Below are 23,005 nucleotides of genomic sequence, written 5' to 3' on the forward strand. Positions count from 1 at the left end.
ATTTATGTAAGTGAGGATAGCAAAATAAAGTAAACTGTGACAAATTATACCCAACATTTCTTCATACAGTGGACTACCAGTAAAACCGATTCTTCAGACCGAGTCTGGAAGAACATTGAAGTTGAGGTTTGCATGAAGCTGGATGACAGCATGCTCAGGAGACTACAGGCTGTCATTAAGGCTAAGGTTTGCCCGACTAAGTATTGATAGTTGTGTAAATACTATCATACTAACAGCTGTCTAATTTGTGGTTGATTGTAATCCATTACATACCTTTCTATCAAAGTTATCTAACATTATCAAGCTGAGTATCGGTATCGGGCAAGTACTGGAAAAAGTGGTATCGGTGCATCCCTAATATATATATATATATATATATATATATATATATATACACAACAACAAAAAACAAAACAGTAATACAGTGAATATTATTATAATTTACAATTTAAAATAAGTGTCACATTATCTTCAGAAATTGTTCTAATATGCTGATTTGCTGCAGTTTTTGATCAATAGAAAGTTCAAAAGAACAGCATTTATTTGAAATAGAAATCATCTGTAACATTATAAGTGTCTTTACTGTCACTTTGATTAATTTAATCGTATAACATTTCTCACAAAAATCTAAATTATTCTTAACTTTTGATCGGTAGTGCTCATGCTGGACGAAGCCCATTATCTAGGTCTGTAAGACCAACTAGTGCGATTTCAGTCAAACTAAAGCTGTGAAAATTTCTTGGGACACCACAATGGTCGTGATATGACACAAAAAGAAATAATAATACATACAAAATGTAAATATATATACAACCTATGTGTATTGATCTTCTATTGGTCACAGGTCTTAACATGAAACTAATTCACAGATCAGTACTTTGGAGCTTGTGTTGCCGTTTTCCCAGATTTACATATGTATGAATAGAAATCAATGGAACATAAGTGTAGTGTGACCGCATTTACATGACATTTTAAAAAGACAATATTATTGTTTCAGTCAGTTTGAAATCAAACTTTTAAAGCACATAAAACAAACAAACAAACATGGTCATTGAATCAAAATCTGTATGCCCAAAATCACCTTACCCCTGAAACAATGAGTTCTCCTCCCAGGTTCTGAACCTCAGCCTTGACCTTGCTGCAGATGTTGAGCTGGTGGCAGTAGAGGGCGATTCTCTGGAGGTACGCCAATAAGTCCTGCTTACAGGCTGAGTCTGGGCACTAAAAGAGATGGGAATACATGACAGACACTTGACCTTTACATATTCACTGGCTAGAGCAAATATGAGGTGAGGAGGGTGAAGCAACGATGACTGAAGATGAAATTAGTTCCATCTTGAAGATGACTCAGAGGTTTGTCATTATCACATATTGGCTAAAGTAGGCTCATTTGTAAATCTCCTGCTATTATCATGATTGCTTATTTTGTTAATAGGAACACTGTACACATAAATATAAAGCACAACATTAAACAAGCACAATGAAATGGAAAGTACTTCTCATCCCTGAGGGTTCGAGGAAACATTTTATAATGAACACCAGCCCATATTACAGTAAATAAATTGGCCTTATTTTCCTTTAAATGTTATGAAGCCAGTGGGGAGAGATGCATGGACTGTTTCTGATGTCATGACACAGCGATTGCTTATCTCATGAATATTTATTAGGTCGTGATTATATGTTGTTGTGTAACCTTCCTGCAGTCACAAACTACTTAAATATTCATGAGCCAGGACTTTGGCATAATCGAACTGGTAACGTGTACAGACTTTGCATTGAGATCAGACCAGTTTTACATTATTTGCCTTTATTTATATAATTTAACTGACTTTCATTGTTTTGATAACCATTTGTAAGCACACACATCCTAAATTTGTTAGCATATGCCCATCCTCCAAATATATCTCTGGAAATTGGATCTGTTGTGTTTTTTCTTCTTTAACACATCAAAACTGTAATGTGAAGAATACAATATCAAATGAATTTGTCAATAAGAAAATGGTTGTTCATTCTGTGTAGTGCATTTACATGTACACTTGACACTTTTTCTGGCTCCCATTCGAAACAATAGATGAGCACTTTCAATTTAATGTCAAGACTTTTTGGAAAAATAATAATTTTGCACATACAGCACCTTGCATGCCAAGACAAGATTACCGCTTTGACACACTTCTAACACAGTGGTTAACTCAGCGACTTTGCATAAAGTAATAAGTCCTGTCAGAAGTTGTTAAATAGTTGGCTCCAATTTTTTCTCCCTTAGCGTCACATGAACTTTGAGTGAAAAAGACTGATGAGACACATTTAATAACTGTTGAAGCTGCTTTATCTTTGACACGGCTGAGCAGCTGTAACGTCCTTAGTGTTTAGCGATCGAGTGTCTCTCTTCAGGAGGCAACCTCTCGCTGTGCCGGAGGATGACAACGGGGAAATGGAGAAATATAGAACCCTCTTTTTTCACCTCCAGGGCCCAGCAGCTTTAGGTCTGCTGTGTCAAGTGCAGCAGTTACAGGAGCTGCTTGGGTGTGATTCTGAGGAGGGCTGACTGCTGTCATGTCCACACAAACACCACTGTGGCCAAGCCTGGTAGTCCTCTATGGCAGTGGCTTTGCAACCCAACAAAACTGCTTTAAAACAAAAGGTCTTTAAAATATCTTAAATATATTAATATCAGCTGAACTGCAGTAGTAGTCATGTTTGCATTTTCTTTCCAGTTGCGTCCATAGTAGTTAATCTGTCGTTTTGTGGAAAATAACAAAATTAGGCAGATATTTTCACCAAAATACATGCAGTTGTATGTAAATGAAGCAGTAGGTTCTTCTTTTTAAAGTCTGTTTTAACTGTTATATGATTAGTTACAATTAGCATTGTGTTTGACAGCCACAGCTGTACAATATTCTACCATTTTACATTTAACTTATTGTGCACCAAAACATTCAAAGCTTTATATACAGTAAATTAAGCATACTGTATCCTATGATGGCTGTTGTTTCTGAATTGTTTTGTCTTTTCCAGCACTGAGAAGCAGCTTGATTATTGAGCACCTGGTTCTGTTTTACACCGCCTACTCAGAGATTCTTTCTGAAATGAATACAGTCACTTTATAAGTCCTGGGAACCCCACATGGCCATAAGATGTAAATACAGTGTTAGTGGGAAAATGGTTTGATAAGGGACAAGTCAAGCCACCTGTTCAGACTACCCAATGAACACAACACGTGGCAGTGGAGAGCATGGATTTCTGCTATGGGCGGGACGCAAGGGCCTGAAAAAAGGGGTGTTCTGTTTTGGAAAGCAGGAACTGTCTGGTCATCTCAGGTGTGCTTGTACACTCGGATTACACTCTGATCAGCAGTGTGATCAGGTTCCCCCTCACTCTTTTCCCTTTATCTAAGGGAAAATAAATACGGCAAGAAAACAACAAAAACAACATGAGGCCTGGCCAGTGGTGACACAGCAGGTTTCTTGTATCTTTTTGATCAGTCTCCCAGTGTTGATGACAACAAAAGGGTCATTCCTGTTACAGTGGGTATAGAAAATAATCACTCCCCTTTAAAATAAACACATGTTGTTGCTTTGCAGCCTGAAATTAAGATGGACACAGTTTTTGTTTTATCCAGCTGTATTTACTCAGTGCAACTTAGAACATCCAAGTGAAAGATATAACACCAACATGTCGGAAAAAAAATATTTTGCTTTAATTACAGCCTTTAGTCTGTTGGGACCTGTCTCTGTCTCTACTAACTTTGCACATCTAGACTTTGCAATATTTGCCCACTCTTCTTTGCAGAACTGCTCAAGTTCAGTTAAAATTGATGGTGACCGTTTGTGGACTGCAGTCTTCCAGTCATTCCAAAGATTGTCAATGGGGTTTAAGTCTGGGCTCTGACTAGGCCATGCAAGGACATTCACCTTTTTCTCCTTCAACCACTGTGTGCTCAGTTTTAATGACAACAAAAGGGTCATTCCTGTTACAGTGGGTATAGAAAATAATCACTCCCCTTTAAAATAAACACATGCTGTTGCTTTGCAGCCTGAAATTAAGATGGACACAGTTTTTGTTTTATCCAGCTGTATTTACTCAGTGCAACTTAGAACATCCAAGTGAAAGATATAACACCAACATGTCGGAAAAAAAATATTTTGCTTTAATTACAGCCTTTAGTCTGTTGGGACCTGTCTCTGTCTCTACTAACTTTGCACATCTAGACTTTGCAATATTTGCCCACTCTTCTTTGCAGAACTGCTCAAGTTCAGTTAAAATTGATGGTGACCGTTTGTGGACTGCAGTCTTCCAGTCATTCCAAAGATTGTCAATGGGGTTTAAGTCTGGGCTCTGACTAGGCCATGCAAGGACATTCACCTTTTTCTCCTTCAACCACTGTGTGCTCAGTTTTGTTGTGTGCTTTGGGTCATTGTCATGTTGGAAGGTAAACCTTCTTCCCATTGACAACCTGACAAGCAGATTTTCCTCAAAAATGTGATGGTATTTTGCCCCATCCATTTTGCCTTCTACCCTGACAAGTGCTCCAGTCCCTGCTGCAGAGAAACACCCCCATAACAGGATATTACCACCTCCATGCTTTACTGTAGCAATGCTGTTATTTGGATGGTGAGCTGTATTGGATTTCCGCCAGGCATATCGTTTGGTGTTGAGGCCAAATAATTAAATTTTAGTCTCATCTGACTCCGAATCTTCAAGGTGTGTTTCGGCAAAGCTCAGTCGTGGCTGTATGTGGCCTTTTTTGAGGAGTGGCTTTTTCTTGCAACCATCCCATACAAGCCACATTTGTGGAGAATTTCTGATATTGTTGTCACATGCACACAATGACCACTCTTTGTCATAAATTCCTGCAGCTGCTTATAGAGTTGCTGTAGGCCTCTTGGTCGCCTCTCTGACCAGTTTCCTCCTGGCTCTTTCATTCAGTTTGGAGTGACCTCCTGATCCAGGGAGGGTCTGTGTTGTACCAAATAACTTCCACTTCTAAATAATAGACTTCACTGTGCTTCTAGGCATTGATAAAGCCTTTGAAATGTTTTTGTATCCATCTCCTGATTTGTGCCTGCCCACAACTTTATCCCGGAGATATTTTGTCAGTGCCTTGCCATCCATAGTTGATTGTTTGCTTCACTTGCACTACCAAGGACTGAAATGCTCCAGGAAAGCTCTTTTCATGCTGAGCTAGTCAGAATGACCAGAGCTGATCACAGTTGTAAGTCAAATAGCTTTGTGTGCTATTGAGAATGTGATTAGCTACACCTGATTAAGTTTACAAGTAAGTTTTAGGAGGGAGGTGATCCTTTTTCTACCTCAGTGATTCAGGTTTTTTATTTATTTATTTCCGAAATGTTGGTGTTATATCTTTCACTTGGATGTTATAAGTTGCACTGAGCAGCTGGATAAAACAAAGAATGGTAGTTTTTTGTTTTGTAAGATTGGCTAATTAGTTAGTACTGTAGTATATAGCGTATCATATAGAGTGCTACAGTGATGATATATTTATTGTAGTCCAACCTGGAAGTTAGCATCACCCTGGTTCCCAGTAGGATTTTTCCAATCTCTGCAGCCCCATTTAGCCACATGTTAACATGTTAGCCTTTTTCAAATAATTAAATAAATACATAAATAATAAATTACTGAAGTTATCTTCTGTTGTAGAAGCATTTATCATTACAGGCATTTAACCAAAAGTCCATACAAAAACCCACTGACTTCAACACGATGGATCCAGTAGTATTAAATGCTAGTTTTTGAGTTTTGGCCTACAAAAATACATCATCTATGCAACTCTCTATTGGAGTAGCAGTTAATTAGGGAGGTGGAGTCGGGTGATTTATTGAGCGGTCAACAGTGTAGCGGCAGTAGCAGGCCTCGTTGTGTAAAGACCAAGCTTCTCTAAAGACCCGCAACTCTACCTGCGTGACTCCACCAAGCAATGTCAACATGCAGCTTGCTAGTCTAAATCTCCTTTTATTTTCTCTCTTAATACTCTCTTATTCCCTGTCATGTTCTTGGCATGTGCTCTCATTACATCCCTGTTGTATACCAAAGATAGAAGTCTAAACGTGTCTGCACACAAACCGTTGCCCTCACTATGGCCTGTCAGTTGGACAGCAACAAAGCCGACGTCATACCTGTTTTTACCCATCAGTCAGAAGTCAAAATTTTGCCTTTGACTAAAACCGCAAACAACTCTGCGAGTCTTTCAGCGCTCACTACCAAGTTTATCTTCTCACCCACATAGGCAGGGTGGTAGACAGTTTCCATTTCCATCAATTTCCAAGACATTTCCATCAATTTCCAAATTCACAACCAAGCCTCTGCAGATGATCCATATGATTACTTAATTATGAGCAAATAAAACTATGACTTGGAGAAAAAGAAGTGCATACGAGAACATGAAAGTGCACTACATACAGTAGCAGGAAAGAACCAGATGGTGCATGATATAGTAGCTGCCATCAACACATGAACTGACGCACTCATAGGCACATCCTTAGCCTTTCTTTCTTTACAAGTAGTAGAGTTGATTAACTGTTAAAAAGTGTCAGTCAGCAGGTTCTGAAGATGGTGCTCATCTAATAATAAATTCAACACCTCATAGGAGCTCATTATATTAAACACAACCCAGGGTTTTGATCTCACATCTTCATAGAGACATAAATGGGGGACAAAGGGGGGTATTCTGACCTGGTCAGCCACGGCACGGGCAAATTTTAGTCTCATCTGACTCCGAATCTTCAAGGTGTGTTTCGGCAAAGCTCAGTCGTGGCTGTATGTGGCCTTTTTTGAGGAGTGGCTTTTTCTTGCAACCATCCCATACAAGCCACATTTGTGGAGAATTTCTGATATTGTTGTCACATGCACACAATGACCACTCTTTGTCATAAATTCCTGCAGCTGCTTATAGAGTTGCTGTAGGCCTCTTGGTCGCCTCTCTGACCAGTTTCCTCCTGGCTCTTTCATTCAGTTTGGAGTGACCTCCTGATCCAGGGAGGGTCTGTGTTGTACCAAATAACTTCCACTTCTAAATAATAGACTTCACTGTGCTTCTAGGCATTGATAAAGCCTTTGAAATGTTTTTGTATCCATCTCCTGATTTGTGCCTGCCCACAACTTTATCCCGGAGATATTTTGACAGTGCCTTGCCATCCATAGTTGATTGTTTGCTTCAGTTGCACTACCAAGGACTGAAATGCTCCAGGAAAGCTCTTTTCATGCTGAGCTAGTCAGAATGACCAGAGCTGATCACAGTTGTAAGTCAAATAGCTTTGTGTGCTATTGAGAATGTGATTAGCTACACCTGATTAAGTTTACAAGTAAGTTTTAGGAGGGAGGTGATCCTTTTTCTACCTCAGTGATTCAGGTTTTTTATTTATTTATTTCCGAAATGTTGGTGTTATATCTTTCACTTGGATGTTATAAGTTGCACTGAGCAGCTGGATAAAACAAAGAATGGTAGTTTTTTGTTTTGTAAGATTGGCTAATTAGTTAGTACTGTAGTATATAGCGTATCATATAGAGTGCTACAGTGATGATATATTTCTTGTAGTCCAACCTGGAAGTTAGCATCACCCTGGTTCCCAGTAGGATTTTTCCAATCTCTGCAGCCCCATTTAGCCACATGTTAACATGTTAGCCTTTTTCAAATAATTAAATAAATAATAAATTACTGAAGTTATCTTCTGTTGTAGAAGCATTTATCATTACAGGCATTTAACCAAAAGTCCATACAAAAACCCACTGACTTCAACACGATGGATCCAGTAGTATTAAATGCTAGTTTTTGAGTTTTGGCCTACAAAAATACATCATCTATGCAACTCTCTATTGGAGTAGCAGTTAATTAGGGAGGTGGAGTCGGGTGATTTATTGAGCGGTCAACAGTGTAGCGGCAGTAGCAGGCCTCGTTGTGTAAAGACCAAGCTTCTCTAAAGACCCGCAACGTTTTTATTTATTTATTTCCGAAATGTTGGTGTTATATCTTTCACTTGGATGTTATAAGTTGCACTGAGCAGCTGGATAAAACAAAGAATGGTAGTTTTTTGTTTTGTAAGATTGGCTAATTAGTTAGTACTGTAGTATATAGCGTATCATATAGAGTGCTACAGTGATGATATATTTATTGTAGTCCAACCTGGAAGTTAGCATCACCCTGGTTCCCAGTAGGATTTTTCCAATCTCTGCAGCCCCATTTAGCCACATGTTAACATGTTAGCCTTTTTCAAATAATTAAATAAATACATAAATAATAAATTACTGAAGTTATCTTCTGTTGTAGAAGCATTTATCATTACAGGCATTTAACCAAAAGTCCATACAAAAACCCACTGACTTCAACACGATGGATCCAGTAGTATTAAATGCTAGTTTTTGAGTTTTGGCCTACAAAAATACATCATCTATGCAACTCTCTATTGGAGTAGCAGTTAATTAGGGAGGTGGAGTCGGGTGATTTATTGAGCGGTCAACAGTGTAGCGGCAGTAGCAGGCCTCGTTGTGTAAAGACCAAGCTTCTCTAAAGACCCGCAACTCTACCTGCGTGACTCCACCAAGCAATGTCAACATGCAGCTTGCTAGTCTAAATCTCCTTTTATTTTCTCTCTTAATACTCTCTTATTCCCTGTCATGTTCTTGGCATGTGCTCTCATTACATCCCTGTTGTATACCAAAGATAGAAGTCTAAACGTGTCTGCACACAAACCGTTGCCCTCACTATGGCCTGTCAGTTGGACAGCAACAAAGCCGACGTCATACCTGTTTTTACCCATCAGTCAGAAGTCAAAATTTTGCCTTTGACTAAAACCGCAAACAACTCTGCGAGTCTTTCAGCGCTCACTACCAAGTTTATCTTCTCACCCACATAGGCAGGGTGGTAGACAGTTTCCATTTCCATCAATTTCCAAGACATTTCCATCAATTTCCAAATTCACAACCAAGCCTCTGCAGATGATCCATATGATTACTTAATTATGAGCAAATAAAACTATGACTTGGAGAAAAAGAAGTGCATACGAGAACATGAAAGTGCACTACATACAGTAGCAGGAAAGAACCAGATGGTGCATGATATAGTAGCTGCCATCAACACATGAACTGACGCACTCATAGGCACATCCTTAGCCTTTCTTTCTTTACAAGTAGTAGAGTTGATTAACTGTTAAAAAGTGTCAGTCAGCAGGTTCTGAAGATGGTGCTCATCTAATAATAAATTCAACACCTCATAGGAGCTCATTATATTAAACACAACCCAGGGTTTTGATCTCACATCTTCATAGAGACATAAATGGGGGACAAAGGGGGGTATTCTGACCTGGTCAGCCACGGCACGGGCAAGCTTGTCCATTCTGGATCCGGCTTCCGCGATTTTCTTTGCAGCATTGATCACATCAGAGGAATTCTTCAGAGGGCCTTTGCCTCTGCAATATCACAAAAACCCAGATTGTTACTCTATTAGCTGATTCCTCAAAACGGGCAGAACACAAGCTGCACAGAAAGCAAGGAACCCCCCAACATATTCTAGCAAATCCCAAATCAGAAGAAACTAAAGAAACACAAGCAGCTACACTCTCAGAAAAAAAGTTCATATTAGTACTTTAAAGGTACATACAGTGGGTACGGAAAGTATTCAGACCCCCTTAAATTTTTCACTCTTTGTTATATTGCAGCCATTTGCTAAAATCATTTAAGTTAATTTTTTTTCTTCATTAATGTACACACAGCACCCCATATTGACAGAAAAACACAGAATTGTTGAGATTTTTGCAGATTTATTAAAAAAGAAAAACTGAAATATCACATGGTCCTAAGTATTCAGACCCTTTGCTCAGTATTTAGTAGAAGCACCCTTTTGATCTAATACAGCCATGAGTCTTTTTGGGAAAGATGCAACAAGTTTTTCACACCTGGATTTGGGGATCCTCTGCCATGCCTCCTTGCAGATCCTCTCCAGTTCGGTCAGGTTGGACCTTTATATTAATACCTTTTGAAAGGGATAGAGAGTGTGGAGCAAAAAAAAAACTATTAGAATAATGAATATGTAATTTATCACAAAAAGAACCCTTGAGGTTGATACAAGAACCCTCTGCATTTATATTGTTATCTATCTAAATGTTTGCAGCATTCTTGATGTTGACATGTGAATGGATGTACCTAGTGAAGTCAGTCATCTCCATCATGATCATACACATCTGTTTGGCCAGCACGATGATGTCATTTCCGTTGTCGTCCCACTTGGCGACCTCTGCGTCCAGCTTGCTCTTTTCCTGCCTGAAGCTCTCCACCTGTTCGGCAATCTTGGCCTTCTCTTCCTGAGGCAGCTGAGCCATGATAGCCTATGGGGGGCAGGGGTGTGAAGTAACGAATTACAAATACTCACGTTACAGTAATTAAGTAGTTTTTATCAGTAATTGTACTTTTTTGAGTAGTTTAAAAATTGTGTACTTTTACTTGAGTACATTTTAAGTGATGTATCGGTACTTTTACTCCGCTATTTTCCTCCGTTTGTGGTCGTTACATGCTTATTTTAATTAATTTTTTATCCATCAACGTGATTGGATAGATAGTAATAGGTCTCATGACTTTGGTCAAATCAAATTGTGCATGGAAAACTTTAACCTCCAACTGTTTATCATGGCTGCTGGAAGCGCATTCTTCAAGCATCAATTCTGTCGCATCTTCCTCTAACTTAAGTTTCAGATTTCTGCTTACTAAATTATCTGTATATATGCTTGCCTATCTACACGGCCTGAAATTTGGTGTGAGGCTGCGTGTATTGCGTATAGTGTTATCTCCCGCAAGTGCCACGTTCGGTAAATTCCCACTCACTTATAAAACGCTCGATCTGTGGTGGATGAGTAGATACCCCCTGACAATGTAAAGCGCTTTGAGTGCCTAGAAAAGCGCTATATAAATGTAATGAATTATTATTATTATTATCTGCGCTGCCTCGTCTCTCTCTCGCGTGCGTTCTGCAGCAGTCACTTGGATAAGTCGTTGTTGCTTGTTGAACTTGTTGACTTTTGATGAGTTTGAGCGAGTGATGCGGGCTGTGAAAAAGTGTGTTGGAAACACAAATTGAGAACCAATCTGCCCCTTATTTATGACCCGTGGCGTTAATATACTGCATCTGTGCCAGCGCGTGATGTAATAAAACTGCAGCTCATTAATAAACAGGTTTTTTTTATATCCATTTTATACAATCCGCCTTCATTTAGCAAGTGCACTCGCCAATTCAGTCGCATCTTCCTCTAACTTAATATGTTAAGGTAAATATCGGATTTCTGCTTACTAAATTATTGTATATATGCTTGCCTATCTACACGGCCTGCAATTTGGTGTGAGGTTGCAGGTATTGCATTTCACGAGTTCACACTTTCTTATAATTAACAAAGGGTTATGCGTATTTGGCGTGCTGTCCAGGGAGAGGGCTCCGAGCTCGGCAAGACTCCCGAGCCCGGGGCAACCCCCCCCCCGTCCGGGGAGAGGGGTCCGAGCTCGGTGTTCAGCCCGGCCCAAAAAGCGCTCCCCCCGAGTGCTTCTCCCCGTGCTGGGGTAGAAACTATGCTGAAGGTGCGAGGTCGGGGTGGCGGAGGGATGCTGAAAGTCGAGAGATAACGAAGGTAGGGCGTACTTGGTTATTTATGGGAGTTTTCTCTTGTGCTGATTGGATAAATGGTGTAATCACTAATGATGAACTGGCCGTGTTAATTATCTGTGCGTGCTCCTCCCGAAATTTGTTTGTAAACATCACATAGTGTTAACTCCCGCTAGTGCCACGTTCGGTAAATTCCCACTCACTTATAAGACACGCGATCTGCGCTGCCTCGTCTCTCTCTCGTGTGCGTTCTGCAGCAGTCACTTGGATAAGTCTTTGTTGCTTTTTGACTTTTGATGAGTTTGAGCGCATGATGCGTGCTGTGAAAAAGTGTGTTGGAAACACAAATTGAGGACCAATTTGCACCTTATTGATGACCCGTGGCGTTAATATACTGCATCTGTGCCAGCGTGTGATGTAATAAAACTGCAGCTCGTTGATAAACTTTTTTTTAAAAATCCATTTTATACAATCCGCCTTCAATTAGCAAGTGCACTCGCGCATAAACAATTCTCAATTTCAACACTTTTTATATATTTGTTCAGTACTCTTTCCACCACTGATGGGGGGTAGTGATAAGACACAAGATAAAGATCAATTAGACATGTCACAAAAGTTTTTTTTGCAACACATGCCCTTGTTTCTGGTTAAAAGTTTGAAAAGAAAGTACCCTCCATTTAGGTTGACTTGGTTTAACCCCACTGAAAGGCCTCTGTATAAGGTTTTGAAACTTAACACTTAATCATAAGACCTTCTGGAACCCCATGACATCTCATGCTCATAAAGAGAAAATCCATTCTCTTTTCTTTCCCCCTCTCCTTGTCAAGGAATAAACTCTCGCTCTGTAGCGATTCTGAGCCAGTCCGAAAGGGCATTAATCTATCTGCAAGGTCACAGGCACCGTTAAGGCGCAGTATTATTTGTGAGATAAATGTATAATTACCTCACTTCTTACATCAGTCAATTAATTATGCATTTGTTCAACATTCTGTCAGAGCGGACGGACCAAACCAAAGCAGGGGACTCTGGATGCCATCAAGTGTGTGATTACCGAGGAAGGTTTCGCAAAAGTCTGTGCCGTCAGATTATCTTTTCCGCAGTTTTGTCTGAATTTAGTGGAGATACGCCATCATAGCCAAAGGATGTCATAACATAAGAGCTAATTAAGAGCCAGCTGCTCATTTAAGATTTGTAGCTTTTTGCTTGTTTATTTAACAAGCAATTACACACTAAAAAGAAAAGAATTCCTCTGAGAAAATGTGATTAAAATATGAATATGATTTCTTTTTCAGATAGTGTGCACTCCTGGGCATTTCAAATGGAGGGCTGTTGCAACGGTGGCTGTGTCTGAAAAAATATAAGGATAAGCATGTTTTTGCTGCATAAATGTCCCATATAACTGTGCAATGGCATCTGAAAAAGCGGTTGAAAGGATTATATTGTAATTGCTTCCTTGGTTATGACTAAAGTTCAAATTTAAAATTTAAGGTTGTCTCGTTTTAGCTTGGAATTGATTACCGCACTGTTTTACCACCTGCGGATCCAGTCAGAAACATACCCATCCCAAGAGCCAATCAGCTCTTTACATACCTTTGAAGCAGCCAATCAGCATTAAAGAGCTGCTGCTTGGTTAATCCCAACTCCTCTGATCCTAAAAGTGGATGTGATGTATGGAAGGAAGGTAAATAGAAGGAAGAGAGCACATTTTTTCCTCTTGCCTTGCTCAGAATTCACTTATCCCAAATCTCTCTGGCTCCTAACCGATAACAAGAGAGGGTGCAGGCAGCTTAATGCACCAACAAATCCTTCCCCATACGCACCGGTGCCGATTCATTCAACACACTCATATTGTGTGCTGAATGTCTGCGCACTTCTGGATTAGAAATCCTTCAAAAAAGCTTTTTAATTTTTCTCATTTGAAATAAAGTGGCCTAGATACCGAAGTTCAGTTTTATGGCTGACCTGTCAGCACTGTTATCCTATCATGGAGCTAAGAGATAGAGCAGCATTTTCTATGTGTCTGTCTGAAAGTGTGAGTCGGTGAACAAATGGCTGCTCTTATTTCTCTCTTATGAGAACTCAAAATCCATAAAACTTAAAGTCACAGACTATATCAATATAATAGTAGTGATGCATATTTGATTTGCAAAAACACATTCACTCAATGTAACATTCAGCATCTATGCTTAAGATGCTACTTGAACTCCACTGAACCGAGTTTACTACCGAGCAAAATGTTTTTCCACAGTCATTTTTTTTCTAGTTCTTTACAAATGATAATTTCCTCTCATTCATGGAAGATAATTTCTTCTCAAGAGTAATTGGTATCAAACTGAGTGATGGTGTGTATTTGCGTGTGAAAGTCAGTGGTACTCCACGGCTACATACTTATATTCTTGTAATGTCTCATAAGTAGCCTACTGTGCACTATTCACACATACACTAATGTGGATTAAGCCTCAAACCCCAGTGAGCTCTGCCGTCAAATGCCGGCTGACACAGGCACACTAAGGGGGTGACATTGCCAGAAGTCTCATTTGCAATCTTATTTTAACTACTATACAGTTTCTGCAGAGAGAGTTTACAAAACTTGGACCAAAATGATTCTTGTATATTTTGTGTGAAGCTATGTTAAATATTGTAGTCTTTGTTTCAAAACCTACATTCCAAAATGGAACCTTATAAGTGACTGAACATTCTACATTAGCAGCAACTCGATTGGGAGCAATTTGATGTGCAATGTAGATTTGACTCCCAATTTATTTATACAAAATTAGCTGTTAGCATTTTGCTAAACTAAAAGGTAAAAAATGCCATTTTTACACTTCTTTTCTACCTTGCTGTAGTGAAGGGATACAAATTAAATTTCTCTTGCTTAGTCCACCATCTTGGATGTGTATTATAAGATTTCCTTCTTCGATAAGGATACTTGTGCTGCCTTAGAATCTGTGTTTTTGCTTTGAGAGCATACATGCCTTAAAATGCCCTTATGTAGGAATTTTCACAGTTACAGTCTATTCAGAGAGTTTTTATGAAACTGGGACCTGAAATGTTCATATATGGAGGACTTGAACATACGCGTTTGCTCCCCTGCTATGTTAAATATTGAAAAAAAATAAATAGATAAAGATGTTAGATGCCATGTGACAGACCTGATGTAAAGTGTAATCGTCACAGGATGTGAATTTTATACGTTGTAACTGCAGTGTTGAGTATTGAGGGAAGAAAATCTACAAAAAAACGTTCACACTATCATTTGCAGCAGAGGCTAAATAATGTTTCATTATTGAAAAAGTGAAAGACACATTGTTGTGTGCATGCACTTGAGTGACTGGCCCTCTTGTTATTCTGAGACTAGATGTAATTTTACAGCAGACACAATCAGTGGAGTGATAAGTGTTTTGTATTGTGAAAGTAAACCTGCTGGAAATGACAGCAGGAACAGGAGATGCTCATGTGTCACGTAGGAGTCACTCACCCTTGCGCTCTGTCCAGCAATAAGTTGGTCATCTTCTGTCTGGACGCTGGTGCGGCTACGGGCGTCATAGTCTTCTTGTTCAAAGTCAGAATCATCTTCCAACTCTTCTGGAGTCTGGAAAAGAGAAAGAAAAAAAGACCATTCTTGTCACACCTTTGTGATGTTTCACTGAAAAAATAAATACTTGAAGAAATAAAAAAACATAAAAAGTGTATTTTTCTTATTATTTGTTGGAAAAGAGCAATCAGTAGGTTATTTAAAATTCACATTTTGCACATACTGGGTTTGGGATGACAGAGTGAGTACAGTGAGTGATACATTTTTGAGTGAGCTATTCCTTTTAAGGTTTCCTATATTTAATTTTTACTTTCAGTTTCAAAACTGGTCTGGAGAGACATTAACTTGTGGGTGTTGCCACGCAATGAGGGGCAAAAGACCTCTGATCCAACATAAAGACGGGTCAACCATTAAACCAGTCAAATCTCACTAAATAATTCATTCGTCCCACAGTTTGAGTTACAAGTGACTTGCATCATTGTTCTTCAATTCCCTTTTGGCTTTCTTGTTCCCTCTTAAAATGGGATCAAACAATATGTGAAGGGGGAAAAAGCCTGTAGGTTTTTCGGGGTTTAGATGTGATCTGTTTTCTTGTATTCTGCCTACCAGTAGTTTCAACATCAGTCCCACCAACTGCCTAATGAGCAAATTGGAGACAAAGAAAAGACAGTGTATCTTGACAGCCGCCACTGTTTCAGACACTCTGAGCGGCAGTGGCACTAACTACCGATTGAGATATACTATAGATCGAATCAGCTAAGTAACTTACTGCAAACTGGCAAAGTGTTCTTTGTTACGTGTTTTAATGGAGATCCCAGTGGATAGAGATTTCACATAGACATACAAGTAGGAATGTACATTTGTGCACAAAACCATCTTGATTTGATTCGCGGGATACAATCCTTGACAAATAACTGTGGAATTTTCATTTCACTTCTACTCTGGGAGCAGTACTATTTTCAAACCTTAAAAGCAGCCACTATCACATGGCGATTGCAATGGCTTTTCTAGGCAGCAGAAAGCATACACACTCTGTATGATTTATCTTTGTGATTCATTTTTGGGGTGGGGGGTGGTTTGGAGAATCAATATACAAGTAAATATAAGTAGGATCTCTATTTACAATTATCACTCTGTTCCAAGCCATCTCCAAGCTCAGCTTGACGTTATTTACTGACAACACACTGTTCAATATTACTTGATATTCCCACGGAAGAAGTGTGCATCTTAGAAAATGTATTTTTGCAACAAAAAGACAAGTGTTTATTAGTCATATTGAACCAAAAACATTATTGGTAAATAGAATATACACAACAGGCAAAGGCATAAACAAAATAACTTATTCTTATTGTATACCAAGGACATGCTGAATACCACATAAATAATAACTTGTAGCATTAATTCATAATCTAGTGCATCTACTTGTTATCTTCTATGTCAGGGGGTTTCAAACGTTACAGACCCAGGGACCCCCAATAGAAAAAGCTAGATTTTTCTAGAAACACTTGTAACTTTCGTTAACAATATTAAGTTATATTACATTACTACATTACATCAGGGGTTTTCAAACTGGGGTTAAGGAAACTCCCAAGAGGGGATACTATTACAAAATGATTCGTTTTAGGGGTATTTTATTATAAACCTGAAGATAAACATTTTCAATTCAAGTAAATACTCTCAAGATTATATTTTAGTAATTTGCTTTGGCTTTATTACAGTGACAATATAAAAGCCAATAATTTCGTTTTTGAAATATGTTTTCTTTACAATATCACTCTCACTACTTTTTCACAGAGTATAACATATTCTTTATATTGGATCAGTATATTTAGGGGTCCCTGGCATCAAAAGCCCTGCATTACATAATGCTTAACAGTCCATTAGTTAATGTTCACTCAATAATTTGACAATTAAAAGACAATTTGAGTTTTATATATCCACAGATCCCCTGGAATATGTTTGTAGACCTCTCAGTTGAAAACCCTGGCTCTGTATGATGAAGTCATAATCTGCAACATTATTTTCACATGAAATGTGTTTAATGTGTTGTTTTGTTATTTATCACACAAACCACTTGGGCAATAAGCACAGTGAAATCCCTGCTTGTGAATAGCAAGGACCTTGTGTGGTCCACTAACTTATACGATACTCACTCTTATCATAAGGACTGCTTTCCTGATGTCACGCACTCCGTCGTAAACGAGACGAGAGGCGTCAATGAACTCGTTCTCTTCAAATGGCTGCGGGGGGCTGGTGCTAAGAGCCTCGATGGCGACCTCAACCTGCTCTGCAAAGCGTGGCATCACTGGTGAAAAAGAAGGACGCAGAGAATTGAGTTGAGCAAGAGGCTGAGAGAAAGCAAAAACAGAAAGACAGATACACAGAAAAACATTTTTGAAAAAAAGGGATTACATACATCCCTCAAAAGCCTGCATTCCCCTCAGGTGCCAAACATGTCAGAGAGAAGATATAGTGAAAGGTGAGAAAAATTGAGAATATGTGATCTTAAGAAGCTAAGTGTCGAAATTCAGGCAGGCCCATCTATTTCTGCCGTCTCCTCCCTCTCAGTCAGGCCCGAGGACATGGAGCAAGACGAGAAAATGTCACCCTGAAAATAAGTGGAAGGGGCGCCCTATGTTTGCCAATTAACCACTTCACCTTGCTGGGAACATATGACTATCATTGCTAGACACTAATAATATAATAATAATAATTACGTCACTCTCTACCCTCCTTCAATTTACCGTCTTGTTCCTCAGTAATGGGCACTAAACGCTGGCTGCAATAAGGGATTGTTTGACGAAGACAAGAGTCGAGTACGAACAATGTTGACAGACATTGATTGAGTGCAGCTAGAGGGTTGGGAAAGGTCTACTAATGTGACATCAGTTTGATCTGTTTTCATGATGAGCCGTGTTTCAACATTTACACTGACAAAATACTTGTAAGTAAATTTAATTTATGTGAAATGTCAATATAAAATGTTAATATCATTTTAGAGGGCTCCGACAACCTTATTGTGAATCCTAAGCTTTAAACCTTGATGACTCCAGAGTAAATAATAGAGCTGATGATTTAATAACTGGACTGCACAAATCAAGTGCGTTCCTTTGTGCTCCCCGGCCCACTGATTTACACTCAACCTCCAGACCTGACACTGAATGACCTGCCTGTATACTCGATGAGGAAGGGGGAAATATCCGAAGTCTTGCGTTTCCATGGCAATGTCACTGGTGGAGGGAGACCGTATTGTGATCTAACCCTGACATCAAGTCACACTCATATCAATGCCAAGGACCACTTGGTGGATGATGAAAAAAAGATGGGCACAGTAAAAAGCCTCGTATTAAACCCTTGAGCAAGCTCCAAAGTGATGCTCTTAAAATATTCAACAAATGTATCAAGGAGGGGGAGGTCTCTAGTTTTTTAAAAGCCAGGAACTAGGATATTATGACCCAAGGAACACTTCTCCGTGGGGAAGGTGGGTCTTATGAGGACACTACTGTGACAAGAAAATTCTAGAGTGCTGACTTCAGCCATCTAACCAAATCAAAGCCCAGAGAGCCTTTCACAATAATAGCGGATGCAGATCTCCAGGGAAAAATTGGTCTTGTGATTTTTCATGATGGTTTTGATTACAGGCATCTGACTTGAGATTAACTTTAAAAGGGGACCAGTATAAGATCCTCTCTGACAGCCATTTTGCCTATTTGCCTTCTTAAATGGACAAGTTCAGATTTGAATTTCAAATGAACACATACTTTAAGAAATACAAAATTATGCAAAACATTCAAAAAGCTGCGGTAAAGGCTCTTTATTTGATTTCCTTTCTTCTTTCTAACCCCATCTTGCTTTAACACATATTTAATTCATTTTAATCCACTTATTGGAGAGGCGTAAAATGAGCTTAGGGGAATTTTGCTGTGACTTTTAAATAGAAATATTTCAAGCCATACTTCAAGCCATTAATGAATAAAGTTGCTGCTAGTGAGGAGCAAATTTAACTCAGACCAGTGAGAAATGATGAAAGGAGCTAATAAAAACCATGTTGGAAGGGATTGTTTTCTTTAAGTGTTTAACTCCAGATAAAGCAAGCAAGCAGTCAGATCTGTTCTATGAGCCTTCAAATGGTGTTTTCCGATATTGCAAAATGTTGAGGTGATTTGTATGATGCATGCTCAAACTGGGTTTTTCTGTTTGAGAGGCTGAGGTCAGACCAGCCTAATGGGCTCAAAATGAAATAGTTGAAAAAACAATGAGACATTCCTAATGCTAATAGGTCTTACAACACACTGAAAGTAATTTGAAATGGAGAAGGACAACAATGAGGTCACTTGTACTTTGGTTTCACTTACATTTTGGTCCTTAGGCTGTAGAATTAGTTAGCACTGCCCTTTCTTTAGGATCTGCATTTGTTCTTATGTTTTCTTTTTCAATAACAAAATACTGGACTCATTGTAGTAGGCAGGCACTGACTAATTCTATTATCCTTGTTTCTGCAAGCGCTGCCTCCTGTGTCTAACCAAGCAGACACTTGGGTCGTGACATGCTGAGGAAAAAGTTTTTGTGGGGTCATTTGGCTGTATGAAATTATTTCTTTTTTTGGTACTTGAGCAAACATGGCCTTCAACCTGTCAGTGAAACATTATATTTGCCATAAAAATCATGTGCGAGTCTGTGTGTGTGTTAGACGGAGGGCAGTGATTAGGTGGCCATATTTCATCTCTGCATGGTCACCCTTTGGCATGAGCCCTACTCACTCTGCCATACTCCATGACAGTATTGCTACTGCTGCCTTCTACTTGGCACTATTACATCAGCCATATTTCTAATGTTTAATCTACTGGGAGCCTGAGCATAACCTTAATAATGAGGTAATTTTTCCCGCATGAAGATTAGTTTGGATCGGGAAGAGGATGGAAAGGATAAAGAGAGAGGGGAAAGTCATCACAGCTGTGCTATTAGACTATTGATTTCCAAGCTCAAGGACACGATTCGAGATTTGTGAGCACTATGGGCTGAAGGTCCTTTAGCGGTGTATCTTTACAGACTTCGGACCAGCTGCACTTCTGTTATATGTACACTTGCTTGGGGGGAAAAACAGGATAAAGTTTATGTTCTAATTAGGCTCAAATATGTCCATCTGCCGATAAGGAACTAAACCAAAAAGTTGAAGAAATTGATAAGAAAGTGCCAGACACGGTTGGAAATCAAACAGCTAGTCTTTACTAACTTAGTAGTTCATTGGATTTATAGCCTGACCTTGAGTTGTGAGTGATTCAAACTAAGACAAAAAAAACACAAAACACAAAACACAAAACTACAGAGCAGTACCTGCTGTTTTACTTCAGTTGCCCACTGGAACTGTATACTACACCTGTACATTTTCTCCATTATTCAGCTGATTAAAGCCACTTAGTTGAGTGGCAAACATCTTAATTAAATGGAAAACACATTCAGATGATATTCACTTCAAATATGCTAATTGGCTAAGCCCCCACCCCAACGCTATGTCTGGCCTAAACCTGCAAACTTTTGAAATTTTGCATGCCACGTCTTGTGCAATAATGAAAGGTCTAGAAGAATCAATGCTGCAATGCTTTATAGTCCAATTCCATTAATGCAGTGGCACCAAGGCTGTCACTTAAGTTCACAGGGCATGGGACTAAATTTTTATGGGTGGCCCGCCCTCCCCTGGGCCAAATGAGTAGGCTATATTACAGAGGAACTCAGTGGGACCATCTCATTAAAGGGCATGGAACAACTTCTCCAGTTGCCCCTTTCCCTGACGACAGCCCTGGGTGGCAACAACATCCCAAAACAAAGACAGAAGCAGAGAAAAAGTGAAATCAAATTAAAAGTACCACCTCATCAATGTGAATACAGACAAGATGAGAGCCAGTCTGGGCGTCTAGCCCTTTCACAATTCAATCATCACTCTCAATCGAGCATGCAGATATTTCTCTTGGTTTGCTGAAGCAACTAGCAGAACAGTTTTTTACATTCAAGCTGAGCGAGCATTAACTGTTCAACTTGTGATTTACGGAAAAGAGTGTGCTCTCTTTATATAAAAAAAAGACAAAAGTAGGTAATTTATTTTCAATTTACTGAAGACAGTTATGAAATGCTAGTGTTTGGTCCTCATTAAGAGGTAGGTGAAACAGGGTGAATTAAATATAATGTTTCATACTTTTCAGTGAATAAGAGACATGAAGTACATGACTCATTTTGCAGCAGTGTAACACATATGACCATACGGATCGGATCTGAGTGTAAAGTGATTACTGGCTAAGGTCAAATCACCAGACCACTCATTATCATATCACTTTGACTTAATTTAATGCTGTTTTTGACAGAGAAATCTAAATGCTTCATTTAAATATTCTAGTGATGTGAAGGAACAAAAAAACATTATAAGTGGATGATGAGAAGAACTAGGGAAGATCAATTTGGACACATTCAGCTGGTCAGAAGTCACAAATATTCATTGTTTAATTTGTCCTCACTGTCAAACTAGACGTAATAAAATTATTAAATCAGTAATTTATGATAACAAAAATATTGCAGCATCAACCCTTAAAGCAGGACTCTTATTTTCTTCCTCTCATATTCCGCTCACTCTTCTAAACAAAGCCAGCTGTCAAAATAGTCTAATGTAATGTTTTAGACACAACAAGGGAGGCAGGACAAAGCCCCGCCGCCAGAATAATATTTTGAGTGCTCATTTTCCAGCCAGCCTCCATTTGTTGATTCCAAACAATCGTAGAAGTGCATTTAGACGGAACAACTATATCAAAAAGTGTCAGGCTGAGAGATGTTTCTCACACATTAACACCTAAGACAGCAGCCTTTTTGGTTCCTGTCAGATATTGTGTCTTGAAAGCACTGGGAAGGCTATGCACAAATCTCTGAATTACTTGGTATATTTTGGCCCTCAGCCTTGTCTGTCAGTGTCTAAATTGCCGCCTCTTGAAAGTTGGCATTAGACTGTCCAAGGTGGAGGGGTTGGGGGAAAACAGATGAAAAATGAATGAGCAAAGGATGAGTGCCAGAGGAGGAAACAGGTGGTATCTCCGGCCTCACCATCTTTTCTCGTCTGTCTACCCCCTCTCTCCTCTAACTTCCTTCTTCCAAGAGCTTCCTGGCCTCCTCTGTCCATCTGTCCCCATCACTACCATACATTCATGCCTTAGTGAGCATGAGACAAGATCAGGACCCAGGTGCATGTGTGATCTTTGTTCTTACCTGTCTCAGAGAGGAGCTTGATGGACTCAAGAACACGCTCCGTGTAGACGCCAGGTTCATAGTTCTCCATCTCAGCGTTAATAATGTGTACCACACGAGCGGCTCGGCCCCGGATTGCTCCTGCTGTCCTGTCCAGGGTGTCCACATCCCCCTCCTGCAGGGCGATCACACACTTATTCACATCTTCCAGAATGTGGTTCTCTGCGGATAGATGAGATAAAACAATGAGGAAACATTCAAGTATTACTAAAATGTGACATTTTTTAATGCATTGAAGATTAATTATAAGAAAAAGTTTAAAAAGTAGCAAGTTTAAAACATAAAATACATCCCTTTTTTTAAGTATCCAACTGTTAAAATAATTAGTTTAACGGTCAACATTTTCTGAATGTTAATAAACACCTTTTGGTTATGATTTAGGGGAAAAAAAAAACGAACTAACAAAAAACAGACTGAATATTTTACAGCATTGGCTCTAACCATTCCAACGCTCTTCTAATACTACTTGCAAGACGACAGGCCAGTAGCTTTCAAATAAATAAATAAATAAAATAAAATAAAAATCACTGGGTGGACCTAAACAAACACTGGTTTCTTAATAAGGCTGTTATTTGTGTCCTATTTGTCTC

General features: G+C 39.2%; 1 protein-coding gene across 1 annotated transcript in view; it reads right to left on the bottom strand.

The window, feature by feature from the left end:
• Positions 1-23,005, bottom strand: part of LOC107558616 (catenin alpha-2) — a 128,391-nt gene that overhangs the window by 1,179 nt on the left and 104,207 nt on the right. The window contains exons 6-11 of the mRNA XM_016242278.1: positions 22,377-22,577; positions 17,285-17,436; positions 15,075-15,188; positions 10,153-10,334; positions 9,314-9,419; positions 1,087-1,221 (exon numbers count right to left, since the gene is read on the bottom strand). Coding sequence (XP_016097764.1) covers positions 1,087-1,221; positions 9,314-9,419; positions 10,153-10,334; positions 15,075-15,188; positions 17,285-17,436; positions 22,377-22,577 — 890 coding nt within the window. The remainder of the gene's footprint in view (positions 1-1,086; positions 1,222-9,313; positions 9,420-10,152; positions 10,335-15,074; positions 15,189-17,284; positions 17,437-22,376; positions 22,578-23,005) is intronic.

Source organism: Sinocyclocheilus grahami, unplaced genomic scaffold, assembly GCF_001515645.1.
Source record: "Sinocyclocheilus grahami isolate Dianchi unplaced genomic scaffold, SAMN03320097.WGS_v1.1 scaffold653.1, whole genome shotgun sequence".
In the NCBI taxonomy this organism is placed as follows: domain Eukaryota; kingdom Metazoa; phylum Chordata; class Actinopteri; order Cypriniformes; family Cyprinidae; genus Sinocyclocheilus; species Sinocyclocheilus grahami.